We start from the raw sequence: 22,355 nt of genomic DNA on the forward strand, positions 1-22,355 counted from the left end.
AAGCTTGGCCACAAATAGGTTATTTTTTTACATGTGGCGGTAAACAATAATTTCTACTTCATCAAACCATTCGGAAATACTAGCTTTTCATGAAGCAGATCTTAAATACCTGTGGGTACAAACTATGGTTCAACATATTAGAAAAACATGTGGATTGTTTCATGAACTTTTGAAAATGAGTGTCAATCTGTTCACAAAAGCATTGCTAACTTCAATTTTCAAGAAACTCGTACATAATATCAGAATGCAGTCGGTGTAAATTGGTTGCATTTGAGGGGAAGGTTCTTGTGATTATTATATTTTTTTCCTTAGTTAAGCTCACTATCTCGGTTAAGTCACTTATGTTTAAAATGTTACGTTAGCGTTTTGTTACGAGGTGGTTACTCTACCGTTAAACTCTGTTATCTCCCTAACAGTAGTTCTACGTGGCAATCCAAATAAATTTTAAATGTCAAGTTGGATGTCCAATTGCTGGGATAAAAATAGATTTTTAATTATATAAGTTTAATTTGGACTGCCACGTAAAACATCCAAGTTGGTATTTAAAATTTATTTGGACCATCACGTAAGACCGCCATTAGGGAGGTAACGGAACTTAACAGTAGAGTGACTATTTCATAACAAAACAATAATGTAAATGACTAAAACGTAACATTACATAAGTGATTAAAATGTAATCTGAGACAAACAAAACCCTAAACAAATCAATAAGTGATTGAGAGAAGTGAAAGTAGATTTCGCCCTCAAATATTTGACCAAGTCCGAATCCTGAAATTGACATTATTAAAAAAAATTTACTTAAATTAAAAAAAAAACCTAACCATATATAAACCAAACAAAACTGTGAAAACCTATGACCCACAATGGATCCATATTCAACTAGAAACAGAACAAAAATGGATTCTATCATTAAAACAAAAACAGGGCACATGTTACAGATGCCTTCACGGGCAAGACACATGTGAAGCGTAAGCCACAAGAAGTCAAAAGCACCAAAGATGGAAAGGAAGACAAATAACCTAAACAACTTTCCTTCAAAATAAAAATACAGTAAGAACAAAAAGCTCAGTTAAACCCTAAATGGCACAAAATGCATTACAAAGTTGCCACAAATGGTCTTAAATTACAAGGAACAAAGACCACCTTTCTAATCCCAATTTCTTTTTCGTCCCATATATTTTACATATCAATACTGTCGGATGCTTGAAATCCAAATGAATTAAGTGTGCAACAAGAACCACATCGATTTGAGTTGTTTGTTCATGCACGATCTTCACTTACGTGGTTTGGAACTTCGGATTGACTATCCAAAGGCATGTATTGTGCCATTATAGCTCGGATTTCGGAATCCATGTACGACTGCAAAAGTAACAAATCGTTAGAGGAAAAATAAAATATATGCTAAAGGGGTAGTTCAGGTTTGCCTATCAAAACCCTCTATTCGTGGCCTTGAATCGAAGCCAAGCCTCCCCATGGCTTATTTTATAATATAATAATGAAACAACTTACCCTTAATCTATATTTGTAAACAAGATATGCACCACCACTAGCCATCGCCAAGCCAATTAAAATGACCCAAACAGCAGCCCATGCCGATTTTACTTCACTACCACTCTTACCTGTGATAGAGCAAGGAGTCGATGTCAAAACATGAACCAAGTATTATATATTTGAAAGAAAATAGGTTTCAAGCAAGTCCTAGGACCATCAACTCACTTATACAGGTATCGTGGTCCCTGATATACAGAAGATCTCCACTGCAAGTGCACTCATAGCTTCCCCAGGTGTCTTTGCAGCTACATTCAGGGCACTGGCAGGCTTTCTTCTCTTTGCATTCATCAATATCTGCAAGATGGAAAAGGCGAAACCATTCATACTCGAAGATTCTAGCTATTTGCTTGCATTCAAATACATTAGTTCCAGTCCCTAATAACCTATTGAAACATTTATTAATCGTTCGGGAACTCACCTTCACAATTGTTGATACCATCACCTCTAAACCCGGGAGGGCACTGGCATTTAACATCTCCAGTATCCTGTTCAAAGCCTTGTTTAGAACATAAACTTATTTACGGAAGGACAGGAAGGAAATGATACGAGGAGCTTAGAGTAAACAAAGATTGCTACTAACCACACAAGCAGAGTACGTGTGTCCGTCTTGTGATTTATGCCAACAACCTCCATTGTTAATATTGCACCTTCCAGGGCCACTAGCTGAATGGCAAAATGAAAATAGCATATGAGATAATGTTATGCAGATATAAGATGATTGAAGATGGAAACAGGTGAGAAGTCACTTTTAAAGGAACAAAGTCTATTGCCTTTAGACCAGTCAATTCTGACCCGAATCCGAAAATCCAATCTGAGTAACCCGAATTCGAGCCTGACTCAACTCGATTTGACCATAAAAAGTCAACAACCCAAACCCAAAAAATGATCCAAATAAGACCATAACTTTGTGTTCCAAACATTAACTTAGAAGTAAAAGCTAAATCAGGTAAAATGAAATTATTAACAACAAATCTCGATCCTCACCTTCACAGTGACTATATCCATCTCCTTTGAACTGCAGACCATCAACCAAGGGACATTCACAGACTCTCCCTCGAAATGTATCCTAAGCATATCAATATATTGAGAGAGTTAATGCAGTCATAAGCAAGTATAGCAGGTCTATCAAAAAAGTTCAAATTAATACCTTGCAAGCTGTGAGATTGGCTGCTTTATCTTGCCAACAACCACCATTGTTATCCAAGCATTCATTCGTCTCAACATCTGCAATGGAAGAACTCACCATCACTCTTGTTTCAAATAAAAACTGGACCATAAGTTGAACCACTAGACTTTGTTACATCTGCCAGAGCAGGCTGTGGAATTCTAAGAGCCCAGCCATCAGTAATTTCAGCAGGAGTGAACATCCCACCACACAAATTCATTCGATTTTCTCTTGGAAGCTCAACATAGCACTGTATGATGGCCCTTAGAGGGAACAGACCAAAATATTTCACTTCTAAAGAAATGTAACGGGAAAAACATACCACCGCCCAAACAAACAGCTGGTTCAGTAGTCTCTTCGAAACCAGAACAGATGGCCTTCAGAACAGCACCTTTGGCCAGCTTTCCTGTATGCTGATATGTCAGAAGGGAAAGCATCCAAAATGGGATCTTTGGAAATACAGGCATGAATACAAACCTCTGTATTGGCGATTGTTGACAACAAGCGTAGGCAATATAGTAACATCACCTCTAGATCCTTTCCCCACCTATGGACAACTTTCTATTAAATAGCTTTCCACGATTAAGAGCACCGGAAAGACCAAGGATGACAAAAAATATAAAAGAGTAATAAAATATAAACATCTAAGCACGAGATAATTACTTGGGCATCTTGTTCTTCTTTTAGAACAGGATTATCTGCATCAACATTAGGGTCTCCCATACACTTTTCAATCTTTTTACTGTCAAGCCCTGAACGGATGGCATAAGAGCATCATGAATCTGTCATAACTAATTGCCAGGAATGTTTTAATTCTTGAGGGTGCTACTATAAGTGAAATATAGGATTCTTTTAATTAACCATTTACCAAGAGATTTGATAACAGCATCGGCGCATTCCTTGTTATATTTTTTCTCCTTCATGGGGCATCTTATTTGAAAATCTGTCACATAGTCCCACCACAACCAGGACTTATTGCTCTCATTTGCCACTTTGAAAACGCATAGCTGCCTTAAGTTTTCAATCACGACATCTTTCCCCTCATAACCGGAGCTAAAATCTTGTTCGGGATCAGGTGCACAATACCTTCCATGGTTAATGCATTGAGATTTGCACTGTTTGCTTATGGTGAAAGCCTGAGGGCAGTACCAAGTTATATAATGGGGTGTGAATTGAGTATAGCCACCTTTTTCAAGTATCTGTGCGGCACCCTTGAAATCCTTCACGAATTCCATCAGCATATCACATTTAACTCCACATTCATCGTTGCTGTTGGTCCATAGCTCGTACTCCACACGATCATCAGGGTGCGGAACAGACTCGCGCCAATCAAGATTAACATTAACCATATCTGCACCACTGATTGCTTTCTTTAGAGCTTCACCAAAAGATTTCTGAATAAGAGCAGACGGAATTGTTATATTTTCAATGTATTTAGAAGATGAACTATCCTCTTCTGGTGTGTCCATGGTTATTAAAGCTTCTTCAATATCATCCGCAACAAGCACCGCAGAAGCACCAGCCTTCTGAACATTCCAAACCTTTAAAGCAAAGAAGCAATCTGGATAGATAATAAGAATACAAAGACATTAAATGCCAACTTGGCATCAACATATTGAGAAATAAAGAAAGTTTAAAAGTAAGACCATAACTTAAGTAGTAAAGTTTTAGGACAATAAACAAATTTTAAAACCTTAACACAATAGCAGCAACTGAAGAATATAAATAGGCAATTGTAAACTGATACATGTTCTTAAACATACTGAATTATTGCCTAAGATCATGTCGAAGTAACATAATTATCGAATCTACAGGTAAACCGTAAGCCATTACCACAATGCGCTTATATCATCACCAAGTACTAGCCACTTGAAAGTGAATTTATATTCATACATATATTACAGAATGTGTATTACAAAAGAGCAAATAACACATTTTCATTCCAAATCAAACAAAGGGTAAGTCCAATGATTAATCACAAAATCAATCAAGCTTGAATTAAACACTCTCTCAAGCACTGAAGTAGAAACCTTTAAATGAAACTTGGGGGTTAAAAGAAGAGCTAAAAAAAGTCAACCCCAAATTTCAGAAAAACAACTAGAATTAAAAAGGAAGAGAAGGACATCCTTCGAAACAACTTCAGCAAGCAAAAAACAAGAAAAATAATTTAAAAAGGGTGAATCCTACAAAACTCAAAGCTTACAGGGACAACAAAATTAAAAGTCACTGCTAAAAGATACTTCCCCAAATGAATGAAAGAGCTAAAACCAATCGTATATGTATATACATATAGGTTAAATAAACTCAATCCCATGCTTTTTTTTTTAAAGGCAGATTGATGAAAAGGGTACCTCCACGATCCACCAAAACAAAAGTAGGAAGAGAACCAGGCTTGGATGGAAAGGAAATACTGAACTCATCAAAAGCTTTACAACCCTTTTGGTTATCCTTAGGGTAAACCACAGTACCAGCCATGCTTCCCCCATATTGAGGGATCCCAAAGTTCCCAATTGCACTGTCGTAGGTTCCCTTAATCTTCTCCGGCGAAGTCACCGTCAAGCTGTTCTTTTCGACCACAAACCTCCCATCACTACACCCTATACACAACAGCAACCAAAAACTTAGAACAACATGTAACAATCTTCTCAGCTCCATCTCTTTCTTCCTTGTCTTTGACACTTTGGGGGTTAATGGATTTTTGGGTATATCAGTTTAAGGAAGACTGAGGAAGAATTAGAAGATTGTGTAAGAAAAACGTGGGAAAAAAAAAGAAAAAACTTGGGTCAGTTCTGGTTTTCTTTTTATCTTTTTTCTTGGTCTGAGAAATGGAAAAAAAAATGGAAACTGCTGGGTTGTTTCTTGACTAAAAAAGCTCGAACTTTCACTATCTTAATATCTATTACTCTTTGAAATGACTGTGGTACAAAGTATATTGATATTTTAATTCCATCCGATTATTAGTGATGCTGTTCGTTTGATCTTTTTCTACATTAAATTTTCTTATTTTTGTAGTTTACTTACCCCAAATAGATATCATATATATTCTAGTAGATTGAGAGACTTTTCAGATTTTTTAATATTTTCTTTTTTAGGCTTTAGAAGTTTGATTGGGTTGGTTGAATATTTTAAAAATAATTTTAACCTAATTTATATAAATATTCACATTATTATTAAAAAGTTTTTAGTTAAGTTAATAGATTTTAAAAAATTATAAAATGATGACTCAAATTATTAATTTTATTTTTTTTAATTCCATCTTCGTTAAATCACAAACAGCATAGTAATGTGATCGTTAAGCAAATACGAAATTTGAAAATTAAAATTTTTAGACACAATTTTTGGGTTTTTTATATAAAAATAATATTAAAAATTAATTAATACAAAAATAGGGTAGAGAACAAATTAATTATAAAAATTGGGCGTTTGTTATAATAACTTTAGGTGTCACTTAGATGAACTTTTTAAAAAAATGAAAAAAAAAATTAATTCATATCGTCAATATGTCAAGGAAAAGGCATTAAAAATCTGATTTGGTAAATGAAAAGGCATTCAAAACCTTATAGTATAAGAAAATGACATTAAATGCGAGGAAAAGACATTAATGCATTAAATGCAAGGAAAATGCTATTGTCGAGTGTTAGAATCATAACCCATCTTTTTATTATTTTTTTAGTTTTTTTATGAAACTTTTTTCTTAAATTCATCAATGTCGCTCATGTGTCAAGTGGCACCACAAAAAAGTAATTTTTTTTTCACTTTTTCAATTTTTTTCTTTTCACTTTTTTAATTTTTTTTTTGTCAGACTATTTTTAAAAAAGTTCACTGGTACCACCAATGTGTCAAGCGACACTCAAAATTATTATAGTAAATACTTCATTTTTATAATTAATTATTTTTTTAATACTGTTTTTATAGAAAAAAAAACTCAACTTCTATAGTTGAGTGACTTAACTAAAAACTCATTAATAGTTGAGTGACTATTTGTGTAGTTCACCATTAAATTTATAATATAATATTTAATTAATAATATATGGCTTAATATATCATTTGGTACTTGAGCTTGATAGTTTTTTCTAATGTGGTCCCTATGGTATATTTGGTCCAGTCTGGTACTTGTATTTAACAAAAGTTATATATTATGGTACTCAAGGGTAACAATGTTAACTTTTTGATATTTAATTCAAATTTTAGGGTTGATTTAATGAAAGTTATTTGTTAATATTATAGGTTTGATTTTTTTTTTCATGATTTTGCAATAGAATAAATTTAGAGTTAATTATGAATTTGTTCAAATTTGTGTTTAATTTGTCAAATACAGTCTAATGGATGTACTTTAATTCAAGTTTTAAGGTTGATTTGATGAAGTTAATTGCTAATATTATTAGCTAAATATGTATTTCCATCAAATCAACTCAAAAATCCAAATTAAATACTAAAAAAATTAACATTGTAACCTTTGGGTACCAAACTATAACTTTTGTCAAAAGACAAATATTAGACTAGACTAAAAAATACCACACTAAAAAAATATCAAACTCGAGTATCAAATTATGTATTAACTGATAATATATACGTGTTTTATTTTGAAAACATTTCATATATCATTAAATATTTTTAAATTAAAAATGCATGTTATTTGCATCAATAACAAAACTCTTTAATGAGTTTGAATCATGATTTCTAGTAACATTTTTAGTTTAATTTGGTAAACTAATATAAGTTTGTGTCTAAATATTAATTTGGTAAAAAAATAAAGTTTAATTATTGTAAAATCTAAGTATGAATGGTATTTAAATATTAATTAGGTAAAAAAATAATTTTAAATAATTATAATAGCTAATACAAATTGAACATTTAACTTATTTTGTTTTTCCTAAATTTTGGTATTCAAGATTATCACAAATTTAAAATACATTGTTAAAAGTATGAGTCGTGCCTACTTTGAACATGTATATTTTATAAAAATATCTCGTACCCCTTATCAACAATTTTGACTTTGCCCCTGGATTCCTGGAAGGAGGAGGGTGAATTGGTGTTGGGTGCGAATGATGTACAATCTAAGGATATTGATTATGGTGATTAACTTTGCAGCTATGGATAGTACACTTTTGTCTTTTTGGAGGCCAATGCATGGGACGTGTTTCAAGCCTATTGGGGAGGGCGGCTTGTATTTCATTCAAGTTTTTCATGTTCTTGATTTGAAGAGAACGTCTTGGTTGTTCAATAACTGTCTTTTACTTATTCATCAGCTGGCTAAAGGGGAGAATCCTAAAGATATTGATTTTTTATTTGTTGACTTGTGGGTGCAAGGTCACAATCTTCTGCTAAGTTTTGTCTCTGAAAGTTTGGCATATATTTTAGGTAATATAATGGGTAGCTAAAGGAACAATTTGAATAATTATATGCGTATTAGGGTTCATTTGGATATAAAAGAACCTCTTACAAGGAAGAAGTTACGTAAGTAAGGGTATAAGTTTACGTGTCTTTTAGTTATGAACGAGTGCTTAAACGAGTTTATAATCTCGTAAAAGAATTAAAGTGAACGTTTGATTCAAATACTTAAAAGGATTTTTATGTCGTCTACAATTCCAATTGGAGAGATGACTAATCTTGACTGTTAGAGCAATTAACTCCACAGGTAGAGATATAGATGTACTCATTAGAAAAATGATACATTGGACTGGAGTCAAGTTGAATTAATTCTAGATCCGTTTGTGAATTAATTCACTTGTGACGTTTAGTGGCGAATCTAGGGGATTGCAGGGGCCCCAACCCCCTTAAAATAAAATTTTTTTCATTTAGACCCCTTAAAAATTTAAATTAGTAATGGTAAAATTTCACTTTGGCCCCCAAAATGATAAAAATTTGATTTAATCATTTAAAAATTATAAAGATATAGGCTATTAAAATGTTAAAATTGTATTTTTTATTATCGTAAAAATATACAATTTAATTTCGGCCCCCCAAAAAAAAATTTCTAGCTTTGCCTCTGGTGACCTTCATGGTGTGGTTTACCTAAATCTTGAGTTAGTCATTGACCATGTGTATGTAACTCATGTGCTTTGATATAAGTAGATGCTTATGCTTTAAAAATGATCGAGCCCATAGCCAGTATGTTGGGTACATGACTTGTGTATGACATGACTTTACTAGCAACAATGGAATTCATAGCTTGATTAAAGAGTTGACGATATCCTCTCATTGGCATTGTGTGGATTAATAATTATGAAACGTGGTCATAGGTTGCTTGTTCTTGAACGAGCAATTTATCACAGTCATTTGTTGGCAATGATCACATTAACCATTAAGAAGATATAATGGTAATAGTGAGATAAAATAGGATTGTATTGAGTGAACGAATTTAATTCAATGGGATAAAGGATATCATATGAGGGTAACACACACATGACGAGGTCATTAGACAAAGCAGTTGGATGAATTATTTTCATAAAAAGTATACAATAAGAAGTTTTCAATCATGGTACTTCTTGTGGACTGACTCAATGATTAAGTAAATTACGAATTATTGAAATGATGTTTTTGGACATAATTGTAATTACTAGAGCCTAATTACATATGTCCGATTGGTCCCTCCGCTAACTCAACAAAAACTCGATCGGACTGCATTTGAATCAAAAGGAAATATGAAAATAACACAATAAAGCTGAGCTTGTTATCTGAAAGTATGTCTTTCATACAAGGGAGGAAAGGGGGACACAGTGGGGGAGAGGGACGGTGGGAGAGGAGAGGTTTGGGGGAGGATTTATTTTATTTTATATTAATATAAATTTATTTAATTAGATTTTAATGATTTGAGGATTAAATTCAAAATAGTTTATAAATTTAGAAAGTTAAATTTATTGAATTATTTAGAATTAGAATCAAATTTATAGAATATGTAAGGATTGAAGATTAAATGTGTTATTATACCAATTAAAAAAAAGTCTCATCATCACTTCCGTTCACCATTTCCCTTAGAGTAACCAAAAAAAAGTAAACAATCTAAAACATAAGTGATTAAATTGAAAATTTTCATAATTGAATGACCAAAATAAAAACACGAAACTAATTCCATAGTTTACCCAATATTTTTTATTTCCCCACCACCCTCATGTGTGCGATATTTAATTTATAACCAAACCATTTAAAGCGAAACTTAGTCTTATCTAAATAAATTAAAATTTGAACTTGTGTGATGGCTGCTAATTGGAATTTTCTCTTTGTTTTGAATTTTTCTGGCTTTGTTTTATTCCTTCGAAAATCTATTCATAATTTTTCCGAGGATAATTTGTTTTACCACACTTAAATCTATTTCCTCGTCCATTCACAACAATGTCCATATCAATCTAATTATTATATAAATCTTATTATGAGTTAGGTTAGCCGCCTCTATTTTAAAAATTAAAATAATTAAGTAATATATTTTTTAAATCTCAGTTTATTATACATTTTTGGAGACATAAGAACATGTGATTAGATTTTTTTTTTTTTAATCATGCAAAACCTGTGGATTTGATTACCCTTATTTTTTAATTTTGAGATTTTAGTTTTCACATTTTTTATTTTTATTAAATATATATTCGAAGACAATTAGAATTGGTGTTGAATTTTTTAATTAAATTTAATTATGTGTTTTTTTAATAGTATGTGAAATAGGGTAAAATTTAATAAAAACATACAAAAATAAACCTTTAACTTTAAATATTATTACCTAAACAAAAATATTAACCCATAGTCCCTCCCCTAATTTTTAAATAGAAAGATAGTGTGCTTCAACACACTCGAACCCATATCCTCCTACACTGACAATAATATCGATATCAATTAAACTAAGACCCGATCAACTAATCTTAAGACTTTTTAAGAGGTTGAATACCAGTTTTGGTAATTAGTTTATAAATAAATCTGAATTAAGATAATATTTTATTTGGAATGTAAGATAATATTTTATATTTATATAATATCTATTTAATTCAATAGAGATATTTTTTTAAAGAAAAAGTACTGACGACCAGCCCGTCTTGATCCGTACGAATTAAATTTTAAACAATATTTTTAATTTCAACTTACTGAATTTTATTTAGTAATGTTCCCTTTTAACCAACAAAATTTCTCGGCCTCGTGTTTCATGTTTGTGCTTTTTTTTTTTTAATCTCTCCTTTACTGTATAATTATATACTAACGATAAATTATTTTAAGGATTTTTATCATATTATTCATAATCTCTTTCTAATTATTTAATAATATTTTAGTAATTTTTCATATTATTAACACGTAATTTTGGTAATTTTTTTATCTTAAATCTCAAACTTAAAACTTAAAACCTTGACCCTAAACTCGAATCCAAACTTCAAATCTTAAACCCTGAATCTTGAATCACAAACTCTGAATCTCGAATCATAAATCTTGAACTTGGGTTTCAAAATTCAAGGTTTATGGTTCGAGGTTCAAGGTTTTTGATTCAGTGTTTGGACAAGGGCAAAGCCAGGAAAAAATTTTAGGGTGGTCGAAATTAAATTGTCTATGTCTTTATAATTTTTAAATGACTAAATCAAATTATTATTTTTAGAGGGCAAAGTGTAATTTTACTTTTACTAATTTAATTTTTTTAAAATTTTAAAAGATCAAAATGATAAAATTTTCAACTCCCTAATTTTGACTCTGTGTTTGAGGTTTATGGTACTAAATTTAAGATTTAGAGTTCAAGATTTATAATTTATTAGTGTATAATTACGTAGTCCACATGTCAATAATTTATTGGAGGGGCACAATAAGAGGCACAAACATGAGGCAGGGGAATCTTGTTCCCCACTAACATGCCAATATTATGAAAGAAATCCCCCTACCTCGATAAAATTGATATGCTAGTCCCTTTAATTTGTTAGAATTTGATCATCGTATTTTATAAAAAATAAAAAGTTAGTCCAATTGGATAACACTGTTAAACATTGTTGCTAAATCGCTAACTGAAAAATTAGCAGTTACGTAATTTATATGTAAAAAATTAACAAAATTCAATAGTTCAACAATTTATGTGCTGCAAACTAGCAAAAATCAATAGTTCGTGTTCATTTATTTACCAACAGCTGGACTAGATTTTTAATTTTTGTAAACTAAAAGGACTAAATTATAATAAATTAAAGTAAAAGATCTAATCTATCAAATTCCATAAAGTAGAGGGGTGATGTTCAAAATTTGACTGCCAGTAGTGTTTATTTTATGTTTGCTTTGGATTCCGCTTTTAGTAAAAAGTCATTTTTTATTAAAATAATAAAAAAAAGTTTGATTTTATCATAATTTAATTTAAAAATAGTGCTGCTCCAAACAGAGTGGGTGAAAGTAGTTAAGTAACTATTAGGTGAATAATTTTTTTTTGGCTTAATCCACTAATTAGTATATATATATATCTTTTTTTCTTTTTTAAGAATTGAACTGACAGTCAAATTGATCAAGCTCTAGTTTCTAATTTAATTTGTTTGTTCGGATCAATCAAATAAAATATTAAAAAGTTTATAAATAAAAATTTGAAAATTTGAAAAAGTTAGTTCAACCAGTTTGTATCAATCTGTAGATCAAGCGATTCAACCCCTATCTCCGAATTAATATCTCAATTAGTTCTCGCTCCAATCAGTTCAGTCAAGTTTTGAAAACACTTGTTTTGATCGATGGATTAACTTTTTTTATCCCATTAAGTTGAGCAAACATGCGGTGAAGCTTAAAAACAAAATGAATTACTAGCGTCTCCACTTTGAGAGGGCAAATTTTGAACATTACTGGTATTGTTAGATAATATAAAGAAGAAAAAAATAGAAAAAATAAATAAAGGGAGAAGAATAAAAGAATTTTAAAAAAAATTATTCTTTAAAGTTTATATGGCTTGACAACTATTAGTTGGTTTTTTTTAACAGATATAACATTTTGATGCAAAATAAGTACCAGAAGAATAGATTAACTGTTTGACTAATGAATGTACCAACTTGAAAAAAAAAGTAGTTTAAGTCCCATTCATGACCAGAAAAAGTTTAGATAATAAGATAGGAAAACAAATATAGTTTAGATATTTGTGGATTAAGTTTAATTTTTAATATATTTAATATATAATGTAATTAATCCAATAGTGGTTTTGATTTTTTTTATGTTAAGATTTAAAGTTAAAATTTGTTTTAAAAATTTTATAGAAATTATAAAAAATAAAAATATTATTTATTCATTTAAATTAATATTTAATTGAGTCATAATATTTATAAAATTATAGATAGATGGCAGAAGATGGATACTACTCTTTGTTAGTTAAATAGTCAACCTTTGTGGATCAAATTGATTTAGATCTATTTTTTTAAAAATAAATAAATTTATTTAGTTAGAATTATTTCGAGATGGGGATTTTGGATTCAGATTTATCTAATTATTTTTATAGATTTTGAATACATATTTAAATATTGTAATTTGGACTCAATCTGCTCATACAAGTGGGACACTATGGATGGTCAGTCAATAACTTTAGTCCATACACATGGGACAGTTATGGAGATGGAGTAACTAAATGTGACGTTGACTCTATTTACACCTACCATTATAAACAAAAATCATTGCTCCGGTTTAGATTTGTTCCATGTGCATTAACTTTGAAGGTTTGGGTAAAAATACGAGATTTAAAAATAGAATTGTTTAAGATTTAAAGTTTAGAGACAAACTTTTATTAAGATTTTTTATCCAAGTCTCCTTCTGTTACATATATTTTAATTATTATTCATCATACATGTTAATGTTAATTCTTTAATAACTACTATCATATGGTTATTAATTGATATATTGATGGTGAATTTAAAAAATCATTATGTGCCTTATTTATTTAGTTTTTATTTTTGAAATATCAATTAAGGACACCTGCAATTTCTTAAGTCCACTCGTAGAGTTAAAAAACTTCCCTATATATAATGTTAGTTTAGATACAATGACTTTGTAGTCCACAAACACTTTCATACTATACTTCTTGATGACAACTACATATGTCTCATTATTTGGAAATTGTTGTCCTATGGCCAACTATTCTGATTCAAAATATGGCGCCAAACTATGATAAGGTATTATATATAGGTATTTCAGGAACTCAGATGCATGCAGAACATTGACATCTATGCTAAGTATGTAGGTTGGAGGTTCGTTCTATATAACAATGCCACGAGTCGAATTGCCAAGCAAAAGGGTGCCTACAATATCATCATTGCCTTCGCCTTCGTCGTTGATATCATTTGGAACCTTATTGAGGCTGAGGTCACTAAATTCCCCCCGGTGATTAGGAGCATCATCATTACAAGGTCTTTCTTCCCCATCTGCATGGGTATCAATCATTGATGGATGTATCAGTAAACAAGAATCTGAATTAAGATTATTATACTAAATAGGAGCACTGTGTGGATTGCCACCCGATGTCGATGCCACTCTATAATCGCGTGGTTCTACCCACCCAACATTCAAATCAAAGTCAAACTCATGTACAAAATATCGTCTATCCATAGACACTTTCGAAACCTTTATATATTGGTCATGAACTCCACACTGTTGATTTAATAGAGTGACATTGAGCAATATAGTGCGATCATAGTCTCCATGTCATCATCCTTTGCAAGTTGCATCTCTCTATATTTGCACGAATTTGACGAAACTGAAAATTTGTAGAATAGTCTGGACAACCTCCTTCCACAATGTTGAGCGATTTCTCGCACCAATCTTTTCTTTGATTTCATCAAGTTTTACCCCCTTATTAAACCTCATTCCTATTTGATGACATGATTCAAATATACAACCAACATCCGTATGGTGAATTACCCTATCGAAATAGATGTATACGAAGAATTGATTATTCATCTTCTATACCAAACCTATAAATAAAAATAAAAAATATATATATTAGTTGCTATTAAAATAATTTATACCATATTAAAAAAAATTGTATATCAAGCAAAATAAATCGCATGTCATATTAGAAATTATCATCACCATATAGTAAAATAAAATGAAACAACATCAACATCAATTAGAAACCAACATTATCAACTTAAACTTATTTCTGAAATAAAAAACAATTATTCTTGATCTTTAATATTGATTTCTAATAGTTGTAGAGACCTAAATTTAAGACTTTTGTATCTGTTTAGAACCTAAGATTTCTCCAAATTAGTTTTAACAACTCAATTTTCTCTCTCTCGATTTGTTTCAAAAATTCCAAACAACCAAAGTTGTGTTTTTTTGCTAGGAAACAGGGTTATAATGCTAATTCGATGTTGTCAACAACGAAGGTGACACCATTCAAATTTTATTTGCTATATTTCCAAGTAGGCGTGCATGCGTGTAAAGGTAAAAAAAGTGGTGTCACCACCTTATAAGACGACACCAACATTACTATACCACAATATACAATAAGGAAAATAGAAAATAAACGGGAAACTTAAATTTTTTGACGCCGCCAATTAGGATGGCGACACTAGTTAATTTTTTTTCCTGTCAAAATCATTTAATAATGATGGGTGTACTTTCTGAGATGGTGTCACTTGACAACATGACGGCATCATATTTTATTATTTAAAACGATACATGTAGCGACCTAAAAATTTTCGGTACGGGCGCTGGTCGAAGTGATTATCAAAAATTTGGAAACAGTGTTTCGATTTTATTTGAAAAAGGAGTCGCCACCGATCTTTTTTCTAGGTGTGATCGGACACCTACAAAATTCTCTTTTTAGAAGAAAAACTTATTTTTAAATTTTTCTAAAAAAGAGGTAATTTTAGGTCTACGTGTAAATCCAGAGAAAATTAGAGTTCGGGAGCCGGTTACGCGCGATGAAGGTATTAGCACCCTCGCGACGCCCAAAATTGGTATCTCATTAAACGCATGTTGTCTTAATTTTCAAAAATACGAGTTCCATTTAATATTTAGTCGTGATCCGATTGAAATACGAGAACCTTTTTTAAAAAAAAAACATGAGAATTTTGAAGCGCAGTATTTCTTTTTTTTTAAAACGAAAGTTTTTTTTTAACACGAGAATTTTTGAAAACACGAGAATTTGTAAACACGAAAATTTTAAAAACACGAAAATTTTTAGAAACACGAAAATTTTTAAAACAAGACATTTTTTTTTGAAACACGGGAATTTTTAAAACAGGGAAATTTAGAAACACGAAAATTTTTAAAACACGACATTTTTTTGAAACACGATTTAAAAAACAAAAATTGAAATGCGAGAATATTTTGAAACACGAATTTTTTTTAAACGCGAGAATTTTTGAACACATGAAAACTTTGAAACACCGGAGTTTTTGAAAACACGAGAATTTATGAAATGCGAAAATTTGTGAAAACACGTAATTTTTTTAAAAAAAACACGAAAATTTTTGAAACGCCAGAATTTTTGAAAACACGAAGATTTTTAAAACACGAAAATTTTTGAAAACACGAAAACACAAAATTTGTCGAACACGGAATTTTTTTGAAAACACGATAATATCAAAAAATATTCACGAGAATTTTTTTTATTTTTTTTTGAAACACGAGATTTTTTTGAAAACACGAAAACACGAATTTTTTGAAACATGAGAATTTTTGAAAACACGATTTTTTTAGAAAGAAACACGAATGTATTTTTTTCGAAACACGGGAAATTTTATTATTATTATTTTGAAACACGAGAAATTTTGAAGACATGAATTTTTAAAAAAAAACGATTTTTCTTTAAAAAATACTGTATTTAACACGAATCGATGATATTCACTCCGATATGGCGATGAAACCATCGAATTAGTGTTAAATCAATTCAATTTAATATTTAATCGGGATTCTAATAAAACACGAGGATTTTTATTGAAATACGAGGAATTTTGAATATTTTCGATTTTTTAGAAGGGCGTCCCGTATTTAACACGAGCCATCGATATTCACCCAACATAGCGATGAAATCAACGGCTCGATGCTAAACCGGCTCGTTGCCTTACGCATTAAAATATATATTTTTATTTTAAACATGCAAATAAAATAACATAATAATATTTCTAAAAAAACTATTAAAAAATGCTAATTTAAATAAAATACTATTTAAATAAATTAAATAAATTAAAATGGATTTTTAAAAAAATTTACCCAAAGCCCAAAGTTGTGGGCTTGAAGGACAGGCCCTTTTTTTTAGGCCTGCTGCGAATTGGGCCTGGGCTGCTTCTGATGGGCCAGATCCGGGTTGGGTCAAGCGGGTCGGATCTGCTGGTCTCTGGTCTGAAGCTGGGCGCGGGCTTGGACTGTTGCTGTGCTACTGGGCCTGCGTTGGGCTGTGCTACTGGGCTGGCGCAAAGGGCCTGCTACAGGCCTGCTATTTTATTTTTTTTTGTTCTGCTGCTTGGGCTGCCACTGCTATTGGGCCTATTGACCGGCCTGCTACAATGTGGCCTGTTGTCTTTCTTATATTTTTTTCCCTTTTTTCTTTTTCTTTCTCTTTTTTCCTTTCTTTTTCTTCCTCTTCTTCGGGCCGAATCTTAGCCCCACGCAGCCTCCGTTCTTGCGCCGATCTCCTCCGCCCTCGGTGGCTAAGGACGGGCTCTTCTCTCTTCCCCTCTTCCTTTTCTTCTCTTCTCTTTTCTTTATTTGATTGCTATTTTTTTTACTTGCTGTTTTTTTTTGTGTTTGTGACTCGTTTGATGGTGTTGTAGGTGTTGGCAATGGAGGGAAGGCAAAGGCACGGCGGCGGTGGTCACGGTGGTCGTGGTGGCGCGATGGTGGCTTTTGGCTTGCTGCTGTTTTTTTTAAATTTTCTCTGCTATTTTTTCTTTTGTTCCCGAAAAAAAATAAAATCCTCCTTTCCCTTTCCTTCAATTTTCTTTTAAATGCTTCAATTTTTGTTGTTTTCCTTCTTGTTTTCAGGTGGCATGGAGGTGGGGAGCATGGCTGATTGGCGGTGTCAGGCGTAGGGTGCGGTGCACGCCCGGATGCTGGTTGGGGGCAGTCTTGTCATGCCCAGAAGGACTGAATTGTAGAGTGTGCAAAGTTTTTGGGGCAAAAACGTAATTTTAGGAAAATATGGGGCTAAAATGTAATTTCTTAAGAGTTTAGGGGTCAAAGTGAAATTTTGAGAAAGTCTAAGGGTCAAAATATAATTTTAGAAAGTTTTGGGGTCAAAATGTAAAAATTTAGAAAAGTTTGGGGTCAAAATGCAAAAAAATTTAAAAATTCTTTTTTTTAACACGAAATTAATCCCGGACAAAATTCAGTGATTACAGCTGCCCCTCTTTGCTCATCGCTGTGAAACAGGGATAGAGCAAAGACTAAAAAGCACTGAATTTTGTTCGACCATCCAAAATTTTCCTCTTTATTTGAAAAGCAGAAATCGAGAACAGCTCGGCGTGCGACCCGAGACTCAACTCACCTCTTGGATTATGAGTTGATCTTCGAAAAACAAAAATCGAAAATACCTCGACATGTGCCCCGAGGCTCAACTCACCTCTCGCAATATGAGTTGATTTTTGAAAAACATGAATTGAAGAATACCTCGGCGTGACCCGAGGCTCAACTCACCTCTCGCAATATGAGTTGATTTTTGAAAAACAGAAATTTAAATGAAATACCTCGGCATGGTCCAAGGCTCAACTCACCTCTCGCAATATAAGTTGATTTTTTTTAAAAAACATAAATTTAAAAGAAATACATCGGTGTGACCCGAGGCTCAACTCACCTTTCGCAATATGAGTTGATTTTTGAAAAAAAGAAATTTAAAAGAAATACCTCGGCATGGTCCAAAGCTCAACTCACCTCTGTATATGAGTTGATTTTAAAAAAGACATAAATTAAAAATACCTCAGCGTGACCCGAGGCTCAACTCACCTCTGTATTATGAGTTGATTTTAAAAAAAGACATAAATTAAAAATATCTCAGCGTGACCCGAGGCTCAACTCACCTCTCGCATTATGAGTTGAATTTTTGAAAAAACAGAAATTAAAAAGAAATACCTCAGCGTGCGACCCGAGGCCCAACTCACTTCTCGCAATATAAGTTGATTTTTTTGAAAAACAGAGAAACATAAATTGAAGATACCTCAGCATGACCCGAGGCTCAACTCACCTCTCGCAATATGAGTTGATTTTTTGAAAAAACAGAAATTAAAAAGAAATACCTCAGCGTGCGACCCGAGGCCCAACTCACTTCTCGCAATATGAGTTGATTTTTTTGAAAAACAGAGAAACATAAATTGAAGATACCTCAGCGTGACCCGAGGCTCAACTCACCTCTCGCAATATGAGTTTATTTTTTTGAAAAACAGAGATTTAAAAGAAAATACCTCAGCGTGCGACCCGAGGCTCAACTCACTTCTCACAATATGAGTTGATTTTTTTGAAAAATAGAAAAACATAAATTGAAAATACCTCAGCGTGACCCGAGGCTCAACTCACCTCTCGCAATATAAGTTGATTTTTTGAAAAAACAGAAATTAAAAAGAAATACCTCAGCGTGCGACCCGAGGCCCAACTCACTTCTCGCAATATAAGTTGATTTTTTTGAAAAACAGAGAAACATAAATTGAAGATACCTCAGCGTGACCCGAGGCTCAACTCACCTCTCGCAATATGAGTTGATTTTTTTGAAAAACAGAGATTTAAAAGAAAATACCTCAGCGTGCGACCCGAGGCTCAACTCACTTCTCGCAATATGAGTTGATTTTTTTGAAAATAGAAATTTAAAAATACCTCGACGTGACTCGAGGCTCAACTCACCTCTCGCAATATGAGTTGATTTTTTGAAAAATAGAAATTGAAAAAAAAATTCTTAAAAGAAAAAAGGTTTCAAAAAAAAACATCTGGTGGAACTAAAAGCCTTCTTCTTCATTAATTCTGTGCAGCTTTCTCCCAGTATTCCTTGCTCTACTGGTATACCTGTATATGTCATGTATGATGTTATTACGATATGCACATGTTTGTCCTAAATGCTTTTGTGTCTACATGATCATGCAATGCACCCTGGGCTGTTTATCACGTGCCCCACTTTTGATTTTCGTGAGGATCCGCATTCATTTCCTCAATTCTTGACTTTCTCTCAGGTTTTGTGCTCATCTCCAAGTTTGTTGAGTGACCCACATTTCCTCGTATATCACCCTCTTGTCCCCTGTTTGAACATTGTTCCTGCTTTGGGGCCCTTGTATTTATCAAATTCTCATCCAGGTAATGCTCAACATTCCTTTTGTTTAGAGTATGTCATCTTACCATTTATCAGTTAAATGAATCAAACACGAGATGCATGAAGAATGGTAAAGTAGGCATGTAAGAAATACCTCATATTCAAATTATTTCAAAAGCAACAAAGAAAATTAGCAAGGAATAGTTCAATAAAGAAAGCATCACAAAGAAAGGAAAGTGAATCCGATGGCTACAAATGCTTTAGATATCCAACGCATGAACTTCTCCACGTTTCTTCGTCCTGGATCTTTTCCGAGCACGGTTTCCTGTGTAGAAGATTTCAAGCTTTTGAGAATGCTTCAAATATTGTAATCTCACCATTCGACTCCCCGTTCAGGTCGTCTTGCTCCTTAAGTTCGAATCTGCTTCATTAGGACGCCCTTTCGGGTTTTCATCCTAATCCTTTTGTTTATCAAGACGCCCTTTTCGGGTTTTCATATTGATTTTTCTTTTTCTTTTTTTCTTTTTTCTTTTTGTTTTTTGTTTTTTTTTTGTTTTTTTTTGTTGTTTTTGTTTTTTTTGTTTTTTGTCTACTTTTTTTTCAGGCATAATATTGCTTCACAGCATCTGAGTTCACTGGATTAGGTAATTCTTTCCCATCCATCTCAGTGAGAATCAGAGCTCCTCCTGAGAATTCCTTTTTTACAACGTATGGCCCTTCCCAATTTGGTGACCATTTTCCTCGAAAGTCTTTTTGTGTCGGGAAGATCTTTCTTAAAACGAGCTCCCCTTCGCGAAATTCTCTTGGCCGCACCTTTTTGTCCTGGGCTGTGATCATTCTTTTCTGATACATCTGTCCATGACAAATTGCCTTCAAGCGTTTCCCTTTAATAAGGTTTAGCTGATCATATCGAGCTTGAACCCACTCTGATTCTTCTAATCTTGTCTTCATCAAGACGCGCAGGGATGGGATCTCTACTTCAATAGGCAGAACGGCTTCCATCCCATAGACCAGAGAAAAAGGCGTTGCCCCCGTAGACGTCCGTACCGAGGTGCGATATGCGTACAAAGCGACTGGTAGCTTCTCGTGCCAGTCTTTATATGTCTCAGTCATTTTCCCGATAATCCTCTTAATGTTCTTATTAGCCGCTTCCACTGCTCCGTTCATCTTCGGACGATAAGGTGAAGAATTATGATGCTTTATCTGAAATTGCTCGCATACTTCTTTCATCATCTTGTTGTTCAAATTCAAAGCATTATCTGAAATGATTCTTTCAGGCAGACCATATCGACATATGATTTCCTTTTTTAAGAACCTACAGACTGCAGCCTTTGTCACATTAGCAAACGAAGTGGCTTCTACCCATTTTGTGAAGTAGTCTATAACCACAAAGATGAATCGGTGTCCATTGGAAGCTTTCAGGGAAATTGGCCCTATAACATCCATGCCCCACATAGAAAAAGGCCACGGAGAAGTCATGACATGAAGGGGCGACGGAGCTGCATGAATTTTATCGCCGTAAATTTGACATTTGTGGCACTTTCGTGCGTAACTAATGCAATCCCTTTCCATCGTCAGCCAATAATAACCAAGTCTCATAATTTGCCTGGCCATGGTGAAACCACTGGCATGTGTTCCACAAATTCCTTCATGAACCTCTTCAAGTATCTTTCTAGCTTCAACAGCGTCTACGCACCTCAGGAGCACTTGATCTTTTCCCCTTTTGTATAGAATATCCCCGTCAAGAACAAATCCAATCGCCATTCTCCTGATTGTTCTTTTGTCATTCTCGTTTGCTTGCTCAGGGTACCTTTGATTCTTGATGTACTCTAGGATATTATGGAACCATGGTCATCCATCTGACTCCTCCTCAATGCTAAAACAGTGTGCGGGGGTCTCATATATGCTCATTTGGATAGGCATTATTTCAGTTTCTCTGCTTACTTTGAACATTGAAGCCAGGGTGGCCAGAGCATCAGCCAATTGGTTCTCTTCTCGTGGAAAGTAGTTAAAAGTCACTTCTCTGAATTCTTTGACCAATTTCGTAATGAGATCGTGATACTTGACTAATTTTGGATCTCTCACTTCCCAATCTCCACGAATTTGATAAATGACTAATGCTGAGTCCCCGTGTACCTCTAAAATTTTGATTTTCCTCTTGATGGCTGCACGAAGTCCCATGATGCAAGCCTCATATTCCGCTATATTATTTGTACATAAGAAATTCAATCTGGTAGTAAGCGGGTAATGGTCCCCTTTCAGGTGACACTAAGACTGCTCCTATCCCATGCCCCAATGCATTTGATGCACCATCAAAGCTCATCTTCCATGATTTCTCTTTTGATGACTCGTCCTCTTTTTCTGAAATGCACATCAAATCTTATCTGGGAAATCAAATCTCAAAGGTTCGTATTCCTCTGTTGTTCGACTTGCCAAGAAGTCAGCTATTGCGCTTCCCTTTATTGACTTTTGGCTCACATATACAATGTC

The 22,355-nt window shown here is 33.1% G+C and overlaps 1 protein-coding gene across 1 annotated transcript; it reads right to left on the reverse strand.

Moving 5' to 3' along the window:
• Positions 1-888: 888 nt before the first annotated feature.
• LOC121225686 (vacuolar-sorting receptor 3) lies at positions 889-5,667 on the reverse strand. The gene is made up of 12 exons (XM_041110088.1): positions 5,068-5,667; positions 3,585-4,277; positions 3,380-3,468; positions 3,194-3,263; positions 3,039-3,122; positions 2,699-2,775; positions 2,536-2,617; positions 2,132-2,214; positions 1,970-2,036; positions 1,717-1,845; positions 1,510-1,619; positions 889-1,359 (listed from the first exon to the last, which is right to left on the reverse strand). Exons 1-12 carry the CDS (start codon positions 5,369-5,371, stop codon positions 1,261-1,263), a joined length of 1,887 nt encoding a protein of 628 aa, XP_040966022.1. The 5' UTR covers positions 5,372-5,667; the 3' UTR covers positions 889-1,260.
• Positions 5,668-22,355: the final 16,688 nt, after the last annotated feature.

The sequence above is a fragment of the Gossypium hirsutum genome, chromosome D13 (assembly GCF_007990345.1).
Source record: "Gossypium hirsutum isolate 1008001.06 chromosome D13, Gossypium_hirsutum_v2.1, whole genome shotgun sequence".
Classification (NCBI taxonomy): domain Eukaryota; kingdom Viridiplantae; phylum Streptophyta; class Magnoliopsida; order Malvales; family Malvaceae; genus Gossypium; species Gossypium hirsutum.

What these genes read in the sequence shown, in the direction of transcription:
- LOC121225686 (XM_041110088.1), bottom strand. Translation starts at nt 5,371, where the DNA reads ATGGAGCTGAGAAGATTGTTACATGTTGTTCTAAGTTTTTGGTTGCTG. An exon ending in AGCTGTTTGTTTGGGCGGTG is followed by an intron (nt 2,776 to 3,038) that starts GTATGTTTTTCC and finishes CTTCCATTGCAG; the next exon opens with ATGTTGAGACGAATGAATGC. An exon ending in CCAATCTCACAGCTTGCAAG is followed by an intron (nt 2,618 to 2,698) that starts GTATTAATTTGA and finishes TGATATGCTTAG; the next exon opens with GATACATTTCGAGGGAGAGT.